General features: G+C 32.6%; 1 protein-coding gene across 5 annotated transcripts in view; it reads right to left on the bottom strand.

Annotated features, from left to right (window-relative positions):
• The window catches only part of abcc8 (ATP binding cassette subfamily C member 8), a 131,278-nt gene that overhangs the window by 66,783 nt on the left and 42,117 nt on the right, over nucleotides 1–22,378 (bottom strand). For all 5 annotated transcript variants that reach the window (XR_015525736.1, XM_087310752.1, XM_087310751.1 and 2 more), the window contains 6 exon segments: nucleotides 12,950–12,990; nucleotides 12,726–12,871; nucleotides 9,630–9,738; nucleotides 7,052–7,168; nucleotides 6,873–6,945; nucleotides 5,201–5,306 (listed from right to left, as the gene is read on the bottom strand). Coding sequence is in view for 4 of the 5 variants with exons in the window: in XM_087310752.1 (XP_087166878.1) it covers nucleotides 5,201–5,306; nucleotides 6,873–6,945; nucleotides 7,052–7,168; nucleotides 9,630–9,738; nucleotides 12,726–12,871; nucleotides 12,950–12,990 (592 nt within the window). In the remaining variant the exon portion in view is untranslated.

Raw genomic sequence — 22,378 nt, 5'->3', positions numbered from 1 at the left:
AATTTCCAAAATGTTTACTATATCTGGTATCTTTCACTTATAACATGAAAGTAAGGTTAACAAAACAACTTCGATTACGATTTAATTTTTTTAGCTTTACTCAAATTAGAGTGATACAAAAAGGAGTATACCCCACAACAAAAATATATATATGTATATGGTGTCAAATGACATCATTTGAATGAAAAAATTATACATTTTTGTGTCAGAATTCAATCATTTTGGACAAAGTGACTTTTTACATAAAGCTTTATTAGTCTGTCTTTAACAGACAACACTGAAAAAAATACTATATACTATTATAACATAATACAGCAACAAAAAGTACTGTCAATCTGTTATCAACAAGTTTTTTAAAGTCATGTTAATTAAATTTAACGTGCCAGTATTCATTTGTATTATGACAGTGCGTAAACTGTTAAAACTATTAATTTCACCTAAAAGTGACAGTTTCAAGAAAACAAATATGGTTAAAATGTATTAAACAAAACTGTAAAATTAACTATTAAAAGTGCTAATAATCAACAGTCTTTGATTGTAAGTGTTGTATTGTCGTCTTTCAGGTTGTATTTCAGCTTTATTGCACTTTTTAAACGAATCAGCTGCTTGCCATCACGACAGCAATAAGATCCAATAGATGGCCGATCACTTTCACTCCAAAATGGCGGAATATGCGCTGCTGTTGCAATGGAACGTTCTACTGAGTGTCACCTCTTGGTGATTCTAAGCTCTTTGCCCACACACAAAAACCTGATTTTAAAAAAATGCTAATTTTAGAGGAAAACTTCATATAGCACTAAGAGGTTTTTGGATCTGAACTCTTCATATATTTTTAGTTTTCAACAATAGATGTCACAGGAAAATAAAGCCAATGTTTACTGGCCATAGCTGTCAGGGATCAAAGACTACTTAGCTTATCTATTACATACAGTATTATCGCAGCTATTTTTGATGTTTAGGGAATGACAACTTGAGATCAAAAGCTGTGAGAGTCATTTGTCTGATGAACGATTCAGATAAAAGACCTTTTCTTCCCACAGTGGCTGATACTCTCTGATCATCAGCCAAAAAAAGGTCATGTTCATGAACATTCACACGTAAAAACCATTTCCTTTCCAATTAGAAAACCCCCATTTACCCAGCTCATTTTTATACTGGAAGAATAAACATTTGATCAGCATTTAACTTAAAGAGTAGATTACCAGAAAACATTATGCGCTGACTTTGTAGATCATTTTTAGAGCAAGTATATATTTAGATTCGCCAAGTTACAATAGCCATACTGGACACATGTATTCAGCCATGTGGATATTTGGATATGGTATCGCAAATGTCTTTGAAATAAAGCATTATTTAACCTCAAAATGAAATTTTGATATTTTATCAATACACTGAGATGTTTTAATCCAATTTGATAGAATCCTGATCCTACGCTCAAAGTATCCTCTTAAAAGGATGATTTTTTTAAAGCATTAAAGTTTGATTTGATTTTGGTGTCTTTTAGTGCACAAGAACAACTCATTCTTGAGTCAGGCCTGCATGTTTGAAGATCCAAACCAATGGGGTTCCTTTTTACATGTCAAACAAACTATTTTGGACTTTCATTCATATATGATGATCAATGTTTATAATTTAATTAAATAAAGTTTTGCTTTTGCAAAGACTTGATTGTTTAATTTATGGATCAGTTTATTACTTATGCATTTATTTCTTTATGTATATCTGGAAGTGTCAATGTATGTAAAAACCTTATAAAGCCAACGATGTGCAATCGGTGACTCTGAACTGATGTACACCCACAGCCACTTTAATAATTACACCTGTCCAACTGCTCAATAACGCACATTTCTAATCAGCCAATCACATGACAGCATGACACACATGGTTGTTGGTGCCAGACGGGCTGGTTTGAGTGTTTCATAAACTGATGATCTACTAGGATTTTCAAACACGAACTTCTCTAGGGTTTACAGAGAACGGTCTGAAAAAGAGAAAATATCCAGTTCTGTGGACGAAAAATGCCTTGCTGATGTCAGAGGAGAATGGCTAAACTGGTTTGAGCTGATAGAAGGCAACAGTAACTCAAAAAACCACTTGATACAACTAGGGTATGCAGAAGAGCATCTCTGAACCAACAACATGTTGAACCTTGAGGCGGATGGACTACAGCAGCAGAAGACCACACCGTGTGCGTCTCCTATAAGCTAAGAACAGGAAACTGAGGCATACTTTGGGCCTATTAGTATAAATTGAGCATTGTGTCCATGCCACTGCCTACCTGAGTATTGCTGCTGACCATGTACATCCCTTTATGACCACAGTGTACCCTATCTTCTGATCCAGCAGGATAAGGTGCCATGTCATAAAGCGTGAATCATCTCAGACTGGTTTCCTGAACATGACAATGAGTTCAAAGTACTCAAATGGCCTCTACAGTCACCAGATCTCAATCCAATAGAGCACCTTTTTTTTTCAAAATTTGCATCAAGGATGCGCAGCCGACAAATCTGAAGCCACTGCGTGATGCTATCATGTCAAAATGGACCAAAATGTCTGAGGAAAATTTCCAGTCCTTTGTTGAAACTATGCCACAAAGGATTAATGGAGTTCTGAAGGCAAAAGGGGGTCCGATTTGATACTAGTAAGGTGTACCTAATAAAGTGGCCAGTGAGTGTATATGTTGAATTTGCAATGTGTGTATCGGTTGTAATATGAAAAAAATCTACACTTTGCTATTAAAGCATTAGCAACAACAACATGTGACATCATAGTTTTCACAGATTAATTTTTGGATGTTAACACAGATGACAATAGCAGCTTTTTAAAAAATTCCCAATTTGTTACGCTATTTTTAGATTAATGCTTTTTCAGTCACAAAACCAAAACTATAATTTACACAAAGCAAGCAAAAGGCATAATAATTTCCTGTTGTTGCCAAAAAAAACTGCCACTCATTCTTTAAAGCCCACTTATTTTAATGAGGCTTCTTTTCTATCCAATTCATGCAGCACTCTTACAGGTTTATAATTTTAGATTGTAATCTAAAATATTTTAAGAGGATGCACATTGTCTGCCTAATCCCATTGTTATCTTAAGTACCCCTTTGATTTGGCTGGTCGTTGCCATGGGGGACTGGTGCTCGAGCAAACACCCTTCTGTAGTGTGCTTGACCCAGGATGCATTTTTTAAAAGAGTGTGCTGACATCAAAACACAAACCTCAAATCAACATTGTAATCACCAATAGTCTGCAGGATAAAGAACAGGTGACTAGTTTATGAAGGGCCCTTGATATGATGGTAGAATGAACATCACATCCTCTGTTAAACCCTAGAAAGTCAGGTGTGTGGACCAGCTTTGTATTGCTGACAGCACCTTGTTAGCCTTAATCCTCTGACATTTTAGGCATTATGGGATGAAGTAACATATGACATTTCTGTCAATGACCTTTGAATTAAGACATTTATGAGGTGATCTGAGATTGTTTTACTGTGACCACACTGGTAAATTGCATACATTCAAAAAAATGCTTGTGTTTTTGCTCGTTTAAACTACTTATTTAAAATGAGCTGAAACAACACAATACTTGAGATTTCATTAAGACAACTTAAATGAAGTTTCACAAACTAATTTCGAGAGGAGCATGTGATATGATTGACTGCAGCTGGCCACTCATCTACACTCATTAGCTAGCCAATCAGATTCATCCAAACACACTATAAGTAACCTTGCTAAGAACTACTCCCTTATCTTCGTTTTCCCGAAGAAACCCCCATCCACCCCTTCTCCTCTTTTCCTCTTTTGCCGAGGGGAGCTCTCGAGAAACACCTGACTTCGTACTCCCCTCACATGCTCTATGGACCTGGCGGGAGCCCTGGGCTCAACTTTCTCCGAGCTCAGGGTTCTCTCCCGGGACAGCATGCCAAACCTGCTAACAAGTTGTCACACTTCTAAGTGTGAACTCTTGAATTTTTTTTATGTTCAATCCACATAAATATATATGTGAAGTTAACTTAATCGTTGGGACAATAATGAATTTTGTGGAACCCTGTATTTTTTTACAGTGCAATGCATGTGAAAGTATATTTGCTGTAATTGTGTCATGTGACTGATGTGAGTAAAGTGAGGTGAATTCTGATTGGCTGTACATTTTCCTCAGAAGAAACCAAATAAGACACAGGAAGAGGAATTGACATATGATGTCATTCAATCACCTTAACAGAGGTAACAAATAAATATAATTAATTTATGTTAAAGTCATTTTGGTGGCACAGTGGCTCAGTGGTTAGCACAGTCACCTCAGAGCACGAAGGTCATGGATTTGAGTCCCAGCTGGGTCAGTTTGCATTTCTGTGTGGAGGGTGCATGTTCTCCCTATGTTGGTGTAGTTTTCTTCTGGGTGCTTCGATTATAGACGTGCGCTATGAGTGAATTGAATAAACTAAATTAACCGTGGTGTATGAGTGTGTGAATGTGAGAATTTATGCGTGTGTTGCTACTGGATGGGCATCCACTGTGTAAAACATATGCTGGAATAGTTGGCAGTTCATTCCACTGTGGGGACCCCTGAAAAACAGTAGCTAAGCCGAAGGAAAATGAATGAAAGTAATTAACTAAAAGTGTTCTCAAACTACACTTACTAAGTAGTTTTTTAGATGCAGAAGAAGAGATTTTGTTGACACTTGCAAAATGTGAACTTTTGCAGCAGCTCGACTAGAAAACATTTGAAGACATTGTATTCTTCTACCGTACAAAATGGCATAGATTTAATATTTTTCTGTCATTAGAGCATAATTTTTAGTTTTAGTTTTAATGTTACATAATTGAACCCTTTTCTTATTAAAATTAAAAATGTAAAATTAAATGTTTATGTTCATGTTCATGGTTATGAACATTAAAAATAAATTTAATAGTGTTCACACAAATTTATTTATAGCTTTGATTATTAAGCATGTTATGCATGTTTGTCATCTGCCACTTTAAATGTTTAGCTTGGATGATTTTAGATTGTCTTGTATTTTTTTTAGCTGGGAAAAATTGATCCGTCTAAAATTGATTAACTGTGCTGTTTCTCAGTGTTGTTATTTTTATAGTTGTAGCATGACCTTTAGTCTCCAGTACTGTAAAATGCTCCACAAGTTAAATGCAAAGGTCAAGGCTCCATACTGAAAGTAATCATTTAAAGAATTTCTGCATTCTTACCTGTTCCATATAACTGTGCCGGAGATCTTCTGCATCTCGCCTAGTGCAGCAAGCAACAGAGAGGATTTTCCACAACCCACCTGGCCCACTATCATAGTTAACTGACCTGCAGAAAAATTTAATAAAGAGTAAAGTTACAAAATATATCTATATGATTTTCACAGAATTTGTTGTTGTGTGTATATATACTGTATATATACAGTTGAAGTCTGAATTATAAGCCCCCTTTTGGATTTTATTTTATTTTTTTTTAATATTTATTAAATAATGTTTAACAGAGAAGGAAACTTTCACAGTATGCCTGATAATATTTTTTCTTCTGGAGAAAGTCTTATTTGTTTATTTTGGCTGGACTAAAAACAGTTGTTAATATTTTAAAAAATCCCATTTTAAGGTCAAAATTTTTAGCCCCTTTAAGCTATATTTATTTTAGATAGTCTACAGAAAAAACCATTGTTATACAATAACTTGCCTAATTACCCTAACCTGCCTAGTTAACCTAATTAACCTAGTTAAGCCTTTAAATGTCACTTGAAGCTGTATAGAAGTATCTTGAAAAATATCTAGTCATATATTATTTAGTGTCTAACTGTTATTAGAAATGAGTTATTAAAAGTATTATGTTTAGAAATGGGTTAAAAAAAATCTTCTCTCCGTTAAATAGAAATTGGAGTAAAAATAAACAGGAGGGCTAATAATTCAGGGGGGCTAAAAATTCTGAATTCAACTGTATATATATATATATATATATATATATATATATATATATATATATATATATATATATATATATATATATATATTTTATATAAAATGCTGTTGAAAAAAACATAATAATAGTATAAACAAAAAAAATGTTTTAATAATGAATAATGGTTTAAAATAAGCATTTCCAGAGAAGGAGGTGGGCCCCGAAGTAAAAAAGGTTGAGAGCCCCTGACAGAAGCCATGGTAAAACTGAAAATGTCACAGTATTTAGCACCCCTTCCTGTCAACTTTAAAAAATAAATAAAACAATAGTAAAGGATTTTATTAAAAAAAAAAAAAATGTTTTAAACTCGAAAACTGGAGTCTATAGAAAATGTTAACATATGTTTTGTTTATTTTTAAATAAGTTATTAATTCATGATTTAACATTGAATGATTTTGTAGGCAAGTGAACCTGCATAAAATACAAAATTACACAAAAATATACAAACCTAAACAAAATAAAGTACAGATGAAAAAAAAAGAGCAAAGATAAAAATGACCTAAATTTTTTTTTTTTTGCTGGAGTCTAACAGCATTTAGGCACAAAAATTCAATATTCAAATGCAAAATATCACTCAAACATTGAAGATTATTTAATCCAAATAATTTAAGTTGGCTTGAAAGTGCACAGTTAGAGGTCTGAAATAAAAAAAATAAATGTTTCACACTATTAGAGTATAGTGTTATGAACTGCGCTTTATGATTAATTATAATCCCAATTTGACATTGCAGATCCTATGATGTGACAATTGCAGATGTGCACATTGTAATATAGATGCTGAATGATATATTGTGCAGCCCTAATTTGGATTGTCATGAGAATCTTAATTTATAGATGAATGTAGGTATGTGTTTTGGTTTAAATAGGACAAGGAATTCCCACAAGCCAGATTCACAAGCATCTTTATTTATTTTGACTCACCAAAAGGAATCTTAATATTCACATTGGACAACGTTGAGGTGCCTTCAGTCCAGCTGAAATATCCATTTGTTATCTGTAATAGACAAAACACAGAATGACTGTTTTTATCATTCTCAATAAATTCTTCATATAGCTCAATTTCTCATTTCCTGCCAGGGTATAGAAATAACCTGTCTCACCTTGATGCAGATATCTTCATCCCCCACCGCCAGCACCTCGTCCTCTTGCTCGCTCTGGAGGGCAAAGCTGTTCCAGTCCTCTCTAACAGGGCGCTTACGGTTCACAACCTTCAGAGGCTTTATTAGAGGTGAGAAAAACAACATATCTAATTCAGCTCAGCTTGAACAGCCTCTTATAGTGTAATAAACTCTCCATGCCTAACTATACTATGATACTACAAACATAAATCATGTATAGCCACAGTCCTAGAAAACAATATAGGCCATCCAAATGCAATATGGCACTTGTTATGGCCGGTTATTGTGGCAGAATAACTACTAATAGAATAGTTCACAAAAAAAACCTCTCCCTCTCCCTCACATGGTTTTAAACCTTTGAGCTTTACAAAAGAAGATAATTTGAATAATGCTGGTTGCTTGTACCCATCGACTTCCATAGTACGCAAAAAAATACTATGGATGTCAATAAGTGCCAGATACTAGCATTCTTCAAAATATCTTCGATTTTATACTATGATCTGTTAAAATTCTTGATTCTGATTGGCTGGAGGGTGTGCATTATTTTCTTTGAATAGAACAGGTAGTTCTACTCAGTTTTGATCATAGTTTGAAATAAACACGCTTTCCCAAATGTTTGTAGTTACCATATAGCAACTCCCATGTGCTGCACATGAAACCAATGAGGACGGGTAATGGCGGATGGGAAATCTGCAAAACTATGAAAAATACTCATCAATTATGCTACAAAATCAACTTTTAAGCGTATTTAAAGCAAGAATGTAGTTATTTTAAAGTCAAATCGGCAGTTTGGAGCTCATATTTGCATAATTCTCTAGCATAATATCTAAAGTGATGACAAAACAGGTGACTTTGCTGACATTTTAAGATTATAAGGCTGAACAGCATGAAATGCCATCAGTCTACAGAGATTTCCCAGTATTTCTCTGGTGCAATCAAGAGATCACAATAATTAACCCCGAAAAAGCCAAAGCAGCGCAATCACTACCAGATTACTGTTGTGTTTGCAATGAGGAAAAACTCTAAACACATGCAGGCATTTCTTCTTTCCTTCATTTTACTGAGCTAGTCTGCAGTAACAAAACAGAAGACTCATTAGAAACAAACAGATGGCCATCCAAAAAGTAACTCAGGGTTATACAAAGAGTGGAGAACACAAAATACATACATTTCTGATATTTGAGTCCCATCTCACACTCATTACACCACAATTATATTGTATAGATACAGCACTGCTATTAAAAAGAGAGAGAGAGATAGACATAGAATGTCACTTGCCAGGTTTATAAGCCAGATTTGCTGAGCTGTAGTTTTTCCCCTCTAAGGGCTTATTATGAGGTCTCCGTCACCATCTTGTGGATGGACAACGTCAACCATCTTTGCTCTGCTACAAAAAAATACATTCTAGTCTAAAAAAAAGACTCAAAAGTACATTGCTGTCCAACAGCTGCAATATTTGTCAAACTGAAGACCTCACACTCATGTGAGAGGAGTAATACACAAGAGTGAAGAGGCTGTACGAGTTCTGATATAGCAGAATATAGCACGGTTGTCAGCCAATCAGATTCAAGAACCAGTCAGTCAACTATTGTATAAAATCATTTAACACATGGAAAGCCGTTGATTATCCCTCACATGTTTAACAGAAGACACTCACAGGTATTGAACAATTGAAGTAATTGATGATAGAATTAGCATTTTTGTGTGAATTGTCCTTTTAAGAGCTATTCATATCAACAACAGATTTTTTTATCAAAATAATGAATATCTATGCATTTCTGTTGTCGCCCTTTTCACATTTTTGCCTAAATAGTACATATCCACATATTTAATTTATAAAACATTTAACAAAACAGATTTTTAAAAGTTAACATCTAAATAAATGTATTTATCTCTTTACAGAAAAAGCATGACATTGAAGTACTGTATGAAGTAGTTTTAAAAGCCTAAAGTATGTAGCTGAAGTTTGAATAAATAACATATACAAAATGGAATATTCTATTGTCAGGCTGTAATAATAATAATAATAATAATAATAATAATAATAATAATAATAAATAACAATAATAATAATAATAATAATAATAATAATAATAATAATAGTATTATTAATAATAATAACAATAATAATAATGATAATATTAATAATAATGATAAAATAATATTAATAATAGTAATAATAGTAGTAGTAATATGAATAATAGTAATAGTAGTAGCAATAATAAAATAATAATAATAATAATAATAATAATAATAATAATAATAATAATAATAATAAAATCAATAAAGTGTTTACATTGATTGTTTATTTATATAACAAAAAGTTATATAAATAATTTAATTAATATTATTTATATCATGAATAAAAAAAACTATTTTATAAATGAATGAATAAATGAATGAATGAATGAATGAATGAATGAATGAATGAATGAATGAATGAATGAATGAATGAATGAATGAAACGAAACATTTTATTTGGTAACAGTGTGACATTTTAACTGTCGTTTCTTTTGCTCTTGGTGAGAGTAAGTGTTTATGATGAACTGACTTGACTTACCAGTGCCTGATACTTGTTGTGATTGGTTGAATTAGGGACGACAGTTGCTCTGGGCTCCTGTTCACCTCCAATCTCATCACAGGAGAAAAACTCGCTGAGCTTCTGAACACTGGCCAAAAAAAACCCAAATCAAACAAGAAAAATCAATACAGTATATCGAGTGATATTCCATCACAAAAAAAGGACAAATTTCTTCTTTCTCTGTTTGATCAAATACCAAAATAAAAGCTCATTTTTTCTGACAGGGCTCATAAAAAACTGAATTTAATTAAAGAAATAAGGAAAAAAATTCATTTTCGTGAAAGAAAAAAAAAACTCTTTCATGATAATCCTCCCACGGTTCTCCAGAAAAGGAAGGGTTACTCACAGGTAAAAAATAATAATAATAATAATAAAATAAAAAACACTTAAAGACAAGAAGACAAGACGACAAGACAGAAGACAAGACGATTTCAGACTTCATATCCTACACTTTCTTTACAACTAAACCCCACCATCACAGTTATTAATGTCTATACTTACCACAACCCTCAATCCAACCTTCATTATTATTGACATCTACACGTTCCCCAAACCTAAACCCAATCATCATAGTTATAAATGTCTACACCTACCACAACCCTAAACCCAGCCATCATCATTATTGACGTCTACACTTTCCACAAACTTAAACCCAACTATTATCATTATTTTTGTCTACACCTTCTCCAAACGTGAACCCAACCATCATCTTTATTAACGTCTTCACCCTCCCAAAATCTAAACCCAACCACTAATGTTACAAACATCTACACCTTTCCCAACTCTAAACTCAACTATCATCATTATTACGGTCTACACCCTCCCAAAACCAAAACCCAACCATCATAGTTATGAATGTCTATACCTACCACAACTCTAAACCACACTATAATTGTTATTATCTACATGTTCCCCAAACCTAAACCCAACCATCATAGTTTTTGATGTACAGCCACAAATTGCAGAGGCTGTCAAACGTGATGTGGTCGCCATTGTACTGTTATTTGCAACCACAGGGGGCGACGCCGAGCAGGCTGTCATGACAAAACGGATGAAGTGTGTGAGCTGCATGGTGGAGTTGCTAGTTAAATAAATATAATAACATATTAACTGAATGGGTTGTGGATAAACTTGGAGAAGACTCATTATTAAAAATATTTGGTGAAAATGTACTCTGGTAAGTATTTCCGCCAACTAACCAACAACATGTCGTTGTGACATCTCGCATGGTTCAAAGGGATTTCGATAACTGCAAGTTACTCTCTCTAATTTTAATTTCAGTTAAGCCCCTTCATGATACGCCCCCGTTTTGCAGTCCGCAGACGGATACACTTGGAGCTAATGGCTGTTTTTGGCTAGTATATTTCTCGCCCTGTCTTCATGTTTCAATTGATGTTACGTCAATCTTCAAATACAAAATGCACTTTCAAAGCACTTCATGGGACCTTTAACTAAAAAAGAAATGGATAGAAAATCCATCTTTGCATGTAACCTATTACATACCCTTCATCCCCACTCTAAAATAGAACCACAGTCCAACATCGAGAAAATAAAACAAGATTTGAAGGCTATACATATATTTTATGTTCTAGTCTAAAGCACACTGTTGCCAAGAAATGATGTTGTAAAGTCAATGGAAGCAACTGATGCTATCAGGAAAAATTCTGATCTCTAGCAGCTAGTCAATTTCCTTCTGGTGCCAAGTCATATATATAGAGTCACATATGGCCTGTTTTCCAGACAGCTCTGATCAACGACCTGTTTGTACACTATAAATACAGCCTTCACTCTCTAAATGTGTTCCACGTCATTGGGTTGATGAGTTTTAACCCAAGGCACACAGACACACATTTGCTTCTTCACAGGAGAATGTATCTGTGATGAAGAGTGAAAAAGATTGAAACAGGCAGAAGCGATTCATTCTCTTCCTGAGCGGTTAATTAAAATCTATAAATCCTGAACTCTTGCTGTTGGTTGTATCACTGTCATATGTCTACAGCAAAAAGCCAAACAGAAATTAAGCGGTGCATATAAATATGGTTCATTTTATAAAAGTCTACTGGATCGTATTTGAAATGCAATTTTAAGGCCTCTGAATTATTCATTAACTGCTGAGAAAAAACTGTTACATGCCTGCTGTCATCTGCCTTATACACTGTAAAATAATATCCATAAATTAGCAGTTTTCTGTATTTTGTGATTCATGTTTTTATGTGTGCTTTTGAATTGCATTTCTGAGACATTGATCTTTCTTCCAACAACTTTTAACCTTAAAAAGTAGGAAAAAGTGACTTTTATTAACATTTTCTAATAGTTTAACGTGATATATTGTCTGGGTTGTTGTTGTATAGTAAGGTACAAATGGCTTAAAAACTGTTCACAACTACAGTGTAGCACTAGCTAATTAGCAAGTTTATTTTTTATTGTTATAAAGAACTAAAAATCTTTATATGATCTACAAACCAAATAATTAACGATGACTGGCGTGTTGTGTGTAGGGGTGGCACATAACTGATAATGATTGGTTAAGAATGCAGGTGACATATTCAAAGGTGTAGATGTAGCCACTAAGCACTAAAACTAGTTTAGTAGTGTTCTGACATGCATGAATAATCAACAGAAGCAAAAAAATTAAACCATGTCAGTAGATTTTGACAGTACTTTACACTCATATTTCCATATTATGCGTGGACAGATGTCAATGTTATTTTTATATTTTCTAAAAATATATGCTTTAATTAACACTCTAAAACTAATACTGTAATATGTCTACTCTATTTTTGTTGCATTTCTTAAGCAGGATCATCATTTATTTTTAGATTTTATGGTTGGCTAGTTGTGGTAATTATTATATAAGTTCCACTAAAATAAATGATAATATTTATGATGAAATATCCAAGATGTACATGGTCTCTCACATTGTCCCATATATATATATATATATATATATATATATATATATATATATATATATATATACATACTTTTTAAGTAACATTCCCCAACATTGGATAACTGTCTGTGATGAAACCAAATGAAATGAAATGTATCCTTTTCTACTGGTGTGTATCTGACCTGACCAGGGCTTTGACAGTGGATCGCACAACACTGGACAGCAGAAAGAGAGGAGTGACCAGGATATGGAAGAGCGACAGGGAGGCAAAGGCCACAGCAGGAGACAAATCCGCATCGTCAGACAGATGCACATGAGCCACGAATGTCTGTAAGAATAACATTTGATGTTTCACTCTGCTATTTCAATAAATCAACAGATCGTATGTAGAATTCCTTATACTTACAACGAGTACTGCAGCAATGGGAATAGCGGTGTTCATAAATACTGTGAAGACAAACAAACAATGCGGTTTTTTACAAAAAAGTAAGCAAAACATAAATGTTGTTTACTCAGTAGAATTTACTATCATTAATAGTAAAGACATTCTGAGATGTAGTACAGCTCCTCTACCATTACTCAAGGTGAGCAAGTAAATTCCTTAAAATGAGTATAAGAACACTAACACTTATCTAGCAATACTATATAGCACCATACATATAGATGTATCTGTAAGCACAATATATTACTGCTTTTCTGTATGTTATTCTGAATCTAGGATTCAAATTTGTACTCATGTCTCAAACAGATCTGAGAGAAGATTATATAGCTAAATAGCTAAAGAGTATATAAGACAGGGATATTTTAAAAATCAACAAAGCAAAAAATAAAAAATAAAAAAAATATTTGCCACATAAAATAAAATGTTTAAATATAAAATATCTATATTTAGAATCAAATATGCATATAAGTAAAAATATTAATATTATAATTATGTTTACAATTATGTATAAAAATTACAAATAAAATAAAATATGTGTAAACAGATTAAATAAATGAAATAAATATGTGCAGATAAAAATTAAATAAAATATGCAAATAAAATAAAATATGCATTTAAATAAAAAGTATGTATGCATATGCAAATAAATAAAAACATAAAATATGCAGATAAATAAAAAAAATAATGTATGTGTATGCATATCAATAAAATATGCTGAAAGATCAAATAAAATATGTTTATATAGATAAATGAAATGAAATGAAATAAAATAAAATGATGCATGCGTATGAAGATAAATAAAACACAATAAAATAAAATATACAAGGAAATACTGTATAATAAAATTATGTAAGCCTATGCAGAAAAATACAATCAAATAAAACATGCAGATAAAATGAAATTAATGTAAATAACTTTAAATAAAATATGCCAAATAAAAAATAGATGTATGTATGTTATATGTATGTTATAATTATGTATAAAATGATGTATAAAAATACATAAAGTAATGAATGTGTATACAGATAAATGAAATAAAATAAAATATATAAATAAAATTGTTTTAAAATAAATATGCAAATAAAATAAATTATGCATATAAATCAAATACAATTATGTATGCATATGTAAACTGATAAACCATATAAAATAAAATATGAAATAAATAAAAAATTAAAATATGCAGAAAAATGAAAACAATGTATGCATATGCAGATAAATAAAATAAGCTGATAAATAAAATAAAATGTGTTTATACAGATAAATGAAATGAAATGAAATAAAATGATGTACGTGCATGAAGATAAATAAAAAACAATAAAATGAAATATGCAGGTAAATATAATAAAATTATGTAGGCATATGCAAAATAATACAATCAAATAAAACATGCATTCATAGTGATGGGTTGCAGCTGGAAGGGCATCTGCTGCGTAAAAACGTGCTGGATAAGTTGGCGGTTCATTCCGCTGTGGCGACCCCGGATTAATAAAGGGACTAAGCCGAAAAGAAAATGAATGAATAAATAAAACATGCGGATAAAATAAAATTAATGTAAATAACAGTAAATAAAATATGCAAATGAAATAAACAAAATATTCAAATAAAACAAAATATGCAGATGAGTAAAATTATGTATGTTATAATTATGTATAAAATTATGTATAAAAATACATAAAATAACACATGCATATACAGATAAATGAAATAAAATTAAATAAAATATGCAGATACAATATTATTAAATTAAATTAGCAAATAAAATAAAACATGCAAATAAATTTAAATACAATTACAGTTGAAGTCAGAATTATTAGCCCCCCCTTGAATTTTTTTTCTTTTTTTTTAAACTTCACAATTTATGTTGAACAGATCAAAGAAATTTTCACAGTATGTCTAATAATATTTTTTTCTTCTGGAAAAAATCGTATTTGTTTTATTTCGGCTAGAATAAAAGCAGTTTTTAAATTTTTATGAACCATTATAGGGAAAAAAAATTATTAGCCCCTTTAAGCTTTTTTTTTTTTTAGTCTACAGTCTATAGTCTACAGAACAAACCATCGTTATACAATAACTTGCCTAATTACCCTAACCTGCCTAGTTAACCTAATTAATCTGGTTAAGCTTTTAAATGTCCCTTTAAGCTGTATAGAAGTGTCTTAAAAAATATCTAGTCAAATATTATTTAATGTTATCATGGCAAAGATAAAATAAATCAGTTATTAGAGATGAGTAATTAAAACTATTACTTAAACTGCTCTCCGTTAAACAGAACTTGGGGGAAAAAACTAAACGGGGGGCAATAATTCGCAAAGCAAAAAACAAAAAAAAAAAAAAATGCAGATAAATAAAAAATAATGTTTGCGTATGCATATAAATGAAATAAAATATGTATATAAATCAAACAAAATTTTGTATGCATATGCAAATTAATAAAACATAAAATCAAATATGCAAATAAATCAAAAATAAAATATTCAGATAAATGAAAAATAATGTATGCATATGCAGATTAATAAAATAAAATAAGCTGATAAATAAAATAAAATGTGTACACAGATAAATGAAATGAAATAAAATGATGTATGCAGATGAAGATAGATAAAACACAATAAAATTAAATATGCGGGTAAATATAATAAAACTATGTAAGCCTTTACAGATAATTACAATCAAATAAAATGTGCAAATAAAATAAAAATCTAAAATAAAATAACATAAAAAGATAAGTAAAATTATGTATGTTATATTTGTGTATAAAAACTACATATAAAATAAATTAAATAAAATATGCAAATAAAATGAAATGTGCAGATAAAATTCTGTATGTTCTAATTATGTATAAATTATGTACAAAGATTGCATAAAAGAAAATATGCATAAACAGATAAATAAAATAAAATATGCAGATAACATTATTTAAATTAAATATGCAAATACAATTAAATATGCATGTAAATAAAAATAATGTTGCGTATACAGATAAACAAAATACAATAAAATGCAGATAAATATAATTATATTATGTAAGCCTGTCAATAAATAAAATAAAACATGCAGATAAAATGAAATAAATGTAAATATCATAAAATAAAATATGAAAATAAAATAGAATATAATAAAAAATAAATTAACTAAAATAAAATAAAGTTTTAAATATATAAAAAATTTAAAAATGCATGTACATGAAGGTGTGATATTTGTTTTTGTTTGTTTGTTTGTTTGGTTATTCCATGCCAGCAGGGGGCAAATCCTAATTTCTATAATGCGTGCCCTAGTTTCTAACCTACATACTAAAAAGTGCAACTCCATGAATGTTCCTCTTTTAAATAGCTTGCATTGAATCCTGTCTTTCACCATGTAAAGAACTTCTTCCAAAAACCCCACATTCAAAAAGAAAAGTGCTGAGGGATGCTGTATCCGCAAAATGTGTGTGCCAGCTGGATGCTGACAGTGAATGAGTGGATGTTTTAATCCTAGTAATTAACAAACAAAGATAGTAAAGCAAGATGGCTAGCGAATCAGCAAATACCAGGAACTGTTTAAATAATTAACATTCAGCAACTGCTATAAAGTGATTGCTAATAGCATGCTATCATTCTTACGAACTTTACATCGTCATGCTTCGTTAAATGAGGGCAAACGAGACCTGACTACATTCATAACTCACAGATGTCTGCTAATGTTATAATGGGCACCCTATGGACTAATTTAAATCCCTGTAATCCCTCTTAGCTGATAACTATAAATCTCAAAGGTATTTCATACAGATAATGCACTAGCATGCAAACACATTGCTGATTTAGTTCTATTTGAGTTAGTGCTTTGTTGGTTTTTGAGATGCTTCCGATTTAGCTACTCACGTTTCTGACCCAATTCCATCCAGATGTTACTGAGGCGTTCACTATACTCAGCATCGGTTAAATGTCTTGATATTGCATTTAATCCTTCCCTTGTGGACTTTTTGGGTTTGAAGATCTCAAATGTGAACCCAATTTGTTTATTTAAAAATAAATGTCATGTCACTGTCTTTAATAAAATAAAATCAATCAATTTATGCATTAAAATAATTTTATTTATATACATCTAAAAGTACAGATTCAAAGAAAGTTTTTAATTTTAGTATTCCCCATTCATTTCCAATGAGACAAATTAAGGCAAATTTTTATTATTATTTATTTATTTTTTTACTTTGTTGAATTAAGTCCGGGCATCACGGTGGCACAGTGGGTGGCACAATTGAATCACAGCAAGAAGGTTGCTGGTTTGAGCCTCAGCTCGGTCAGTTAGCATTTCTGTGTTTGCATGTTCTCCTCATGTTCGTGTGGGTTTCCTCTGGGTGCTCCGGTTTCCCCCACAGTCCAAAGACATGCGGTACAGGTCAACTGATGAACTAAATGTAGTGTATGAGTGTGAATGCAAGAGTATACGGGTGTTTCCCAGTGTTGGGTTGCAGATGGAAGGCCATTCGCCGCGTAAAACATTTGCTGGATAAGTTGGCAGTTCCTTTTGCTGTGGCGACCCCTGATTAATAAAAGGACTAAGCCAAAAAGAAAATGTATGAATTTGCTGAAGTGGCAAATTGTGTTTACTGGTGGGACAACCACATAACTAATGATGATTGGCTAAGAATGTAAAGTAGTAAAAAGTAATAAATAAAAAAATTACATTATTTTGCGCAAATTCAGTTGTATAGTTATGTAAAAATATGCTTATTTTTTATGTCATGAGTAATATTGCTTTCGTTCCAACTAAAATATTATTGCAGTCATTTAAGACCAACCATAGACTAAAGATGCGAGGACCAGTCACATATTGTGGTGGGGGGGATGGGGGGGTGGAGGTAGGGGAGGGGTCTTTGTGTGTTCGTGTGTGTGTGAGTATTTTGACTCATTGAATACGATGTATAGGTTCAGACCTTCATTTTGGCATATGACTGGTTGGCATTTTGTTGGTTTTAAGGGCGGGGGTGCGTGTGAGCAGGGGGTTTGTTCAAATGTACAATGCCAGCTCAGATTTCAGAGGTTCTGGATCCAGCTTGTTCTGGCACAAATTAAGCTATGGTGGAGAGGTGCCTTTTTAAAATGAATAACTAATGGCCGTGAGAGTTTTGTGCGCTGCTTATACACCTTGAGTGTCTCATGTTTCAACCACCTGCTGCGCCTTGCGTTTTTGTTGTTGCGTGCTGTGCGCTTGCAGTTGAAAAAATTCAACTCTGAAAAGAAAAATTCATGTTACATCAGTCACTTATGCTTCATTCTCCAATCAGTTGAAGGCAGGACAGGGTTTCCGTTGAGGTGTCTGCAGTGTTTGGAGACCAACCACTTAACATAGTTGAATTTCTTTTTTGTATGTGTGTGTGTTTTCAGAAGGCAAACTTTGACAAAGTAGCCAAGTTTTGAACTGTTCAAATTAAGGCAACTATTTAAAAAAAAAATCTAAATATAATGATTTTGCCCAAAAAATGTCCTAGGGGAAGTTTGAGGGTTAATGTTCATTAAAAAAGTAAAAAGCATAAAACAGCTAAATATTAGTAGAATTAAAAAATATATAAGAAAGCAGTAAGTAAAAGGCCAAACAGGCCACAATATGAATTATGCAATCATGGCTGGAAGCATTAGACCAGCTGCAACTTGTAATTAAAGTTATTTTTAGGTGATTTTAGTGGCTGGAAATGGCTGAATAATTAAAATTCACTGTTTCGTTTGGACCGTTTCAACAACACAACAACAGCAAAAAATCATGGTATGCAGATGTTTTTGCAAAGCTTTTCCATTAGTTATGGAAAATATAGTTATTCCATTAGTTATTAGTTGCGAGTTAATATATTTGCTACTCTTGCTTTACACCAGATAACACAGAACAATGACAGAGAGCTTATTACTAAAATGCACTGTTTTAAAAACATTCTAAACTTGTAAACTCATTCTTGAGGTGCAGCTGATAACAGAGAGTTGGAACAGATCTTTTAATCCCAGTTTCTTTGCAAAGACATGAGAGTATGACATGATAAATACTTTTTTATTTTTAATAAATTTGCAACAATTTCACATTGTTATTATGGGGTATAGTGTGTTGAATTTTTGAGAAAATAAATTAATTTAATTCATTTTAGTATCAGGCTGTAACATAAAGAAATGTGGTAAAGCTCGATGAATACTTTCCAGGTGCACTGTAAATATACTGAACGAAAGCATTTTCAGTCATTTTTATATGGATGGCGGAAAAAAAATGGTAGTGTGAATATAGACCTTTTTTTAGACAAAAAAAAAAAATTCCGGATTAGTGTAGATGTAGCCTGAAAAAAACTGTCCCGTGCAGACCTTTAGTAGTAGGCTCTAGTCAACCAGAGACCACATGGAAAACCAAAAACTTTTCTGTTGTTCATTGCGGGTAACTCAGACATACAACTATACTTAAATCTGTTTAGGTAACTGTTTAGGTTGATCTCTCTTGATTTGTATGGGATTGTTAAAAAATCTATTTTTTGATTTTTGATCTATAGTGTAGTGACTGAACTGTCGCAGATATTAAACCATTAGCAGCTCTTGCCTCAAGGTATGCTGCTAAACAATATTTGCAATTGTCTCTAAATCAAAATACACTGACCAATGCGTAGAGAATATATGGCCTGCAGTTATTCCTACTGACATGATCCATTACTCTAAGATGACCTTTATGTTCTTTGAAGAACGGATGGCACCCAGAATTGCCATTAGAACTAAATCACATTAAGTTCAATCATGTCCAGAATGGGTTGACAAGTTCATTCCACTGATGCTTTTTTAGAAACATGACATTGCTTTGATTCCAAAACCTACTGGGGATGAAAATTATATATTTTTAGAGAACAGAACTGCTGACAGAACTGCTGATGTTATCAAGCCCTTTCACAACTGTCTCAGTGATTCACATTGTTCCTGTGTGTCTACATCACACTAATGAATTTCCTCCCCCAACTGAGTTTTCTGGTTCTTTTCTGCTAAAACTGATACTTGTGGATCTATCCCAATTCCATAATCCTCCGCAGAAAATTCATTAGGGTAGAAAATATTGATTTAAAGTAAATCATACATAAACCTGGCAGCTCTTTGCTCCACTGCATCCAGGATGTTCTCCTTCTGAACAACACAGCTCTTCTCTAATATTGCTAATGAGACCACCGAACAAACAGGCTTTGTGGATGAAAGACTGTGTGACCTTTAGTTAAATTAAAGTACCTTCAGAAAGCAAACTGAGGCTTTTAACTGCTTTAAATATTTGTTATGGGTGACATTTTTCCACCCTTACAAAATATTTTACATTCTTTATCAAAATAATGGATTTGTTGGATAATTTGAAAGAATTTAGTTAAAAATGTGCTGCTCAGGGTTCGGACTAAAACCTGGCGGTAGTGGGATTAAAAATTTTGTCCCTCGCAGATCTCTAGTTAAAACTCATACGTCAGGCAGCGTAATACAGAGAGTGGACCAAAGCACATGAAATTATCAGTAATTAAAAGGGGAAAAAAATGAAAAATAGAATAAATATATCTATTTTTATATTACACCCACACCTGATGCTTGTATTTGCACCAGCTCCATGTCCACAACTTCAGACATTGGGTTAAATTAGGCTTTCCAGTCTCCGTGTTCAGTCTTTTACTTCCACTGTATCTGTTCAGCTGAGGGAACGGAATCAACCCTGTGATGTCAGACACAGTGATATTCCAAGATGGCTGCCCCCTAGGTCTAAAAGCTATAGTGAAACATGCCGTTTTCCTCTAAATTGTTACATTTCTCGAGTTTGTTTAATATATTTTCATTAAAGTGGAATCCAATTTACAAAATAATGTAAATGAGTGCTTCATTTCCCCTTTTAGAGCGTCATTGCCTTTTTTGAGTTAAATAAGTAACTATATATTTGCCTTTTAAAATTCTATTTTAACAATTTTAATATAAACTAAGGTGAGAACATTTTTCATTTCGAATGGAAATTTCAGATGGCACTTAGAAGTTTTTGCATCTGAACTCTTCATTTATGTATATATATATGAGCAATATCACACTCGTAGCAGTGCAATATGGCTGTATAACGGCACTGGTGGGAAGTGACAATATACAGCCCCATCACACTGCTATGAGTGTGATATTGTGTTCATACAACAGTTCAATGGTAAATATATATATATATATATATAAAAAAACACGTCTAAAAATCCTTTTGTATGAGGAACTACTTGCCTTTGCCTTTCATTCACATCTGCAGCTGACTGAGAACAGCAGAAATCGCTGCTCAATCACCAACGTCACTTTAGAGCTAGCATTTGAATGTTTCTCTAGCATAACGTCTAAAGTGATGACAAGACAAGTGATTTTGCTCACATTTTTGGAATATAAGGCTGAACGGCATGAAATGCCATCAGTCTACAGAGAAATCTCCAAGTATTTCTTTGTTGCAATCGGAAGATCACAATAATTAACCCTGAAAAAGCCAAAGCAACAATTATATGGTATAAATACAGCACTGCAACATACAAAAGAAACTGATTGACTTAGAATGTCACCAGATTTATTATGATTTGATCAGCTGTAGTTAGTAGTTGTATGCTGAGTTTTCTTCTCTAAGGGCTTATTATGCGGTCTCTGTAGCCATCTTGTAAGTGGACAACATTAACTGTCTTTGCATAGCTCAATGGCAGGCTGATGGATAAAGACGTGCTGTCTCCCAGAAATTACAAATATTTTAAAACAGCCACTATCCTTACAAATAAACTGCTTCGTTCCAATCTAAACAGCTAAAACATTCATTCATTCATTTTCTTTTCAGTTTAGTCCCTTTATTAATCTGGGGTCACCAAAGCAGAATGAACCACCAACTTATCCAGCATATGTTCTATGTAAATGCCTTCCCATCCAGCTGCAACCCATCTTTGGGAAACATCCATACACACTCATTCATAATCACACACTTTGGACAATTTAGCCTTCCCAATTCACCTGTACCACATGTCTTTGGACTGTGGGGGAAACTGGAGCAAACCCATGCGAACGGTGGGAAAACATGCTAACTAAACATAGAAACGCCAACTGACCCAGCTGAGGCTTAAACCAGTGACCTTTTTGCTGTGAGGCGACAGAACTTATTACTTTAAAAATGTTTTCATGATTACAAATTTCCATATTACTCTATGCACATTGTAATGTAATACAGTTTGAAATTATGGCCGTAGCTGTTGTCGTGTTGCCTAAAATTGGCAGGCAGAAAGATTTCATTTAAATATACTGTTCCTGCCAAACTGTAGCTATTATACCTGTAAGACTGTAAGCTGCAACAGGACACAGCTTTAACCCATACTTAAAATACAATACCTCTATATTACAATCTCCAACCCCCGTCATCCACCCTATATGA

Source organism: Danio rerio, chromosome 25 (assembly GCF_052040795.2).
Source record: "Danio rerio strain M-AB ecotype USA chromosome 25, GRCz13ab, whole genome shotgun sequence".
Lineage (NCBI taxonomy): Eukaryota > Metazoa > Chordata > Actinopteri > Cypriniformes > Danionidae > Danio > Danio rerio.
This window is presented reverse-complemented; position numbering and strand designations above follow the sequence as displayed.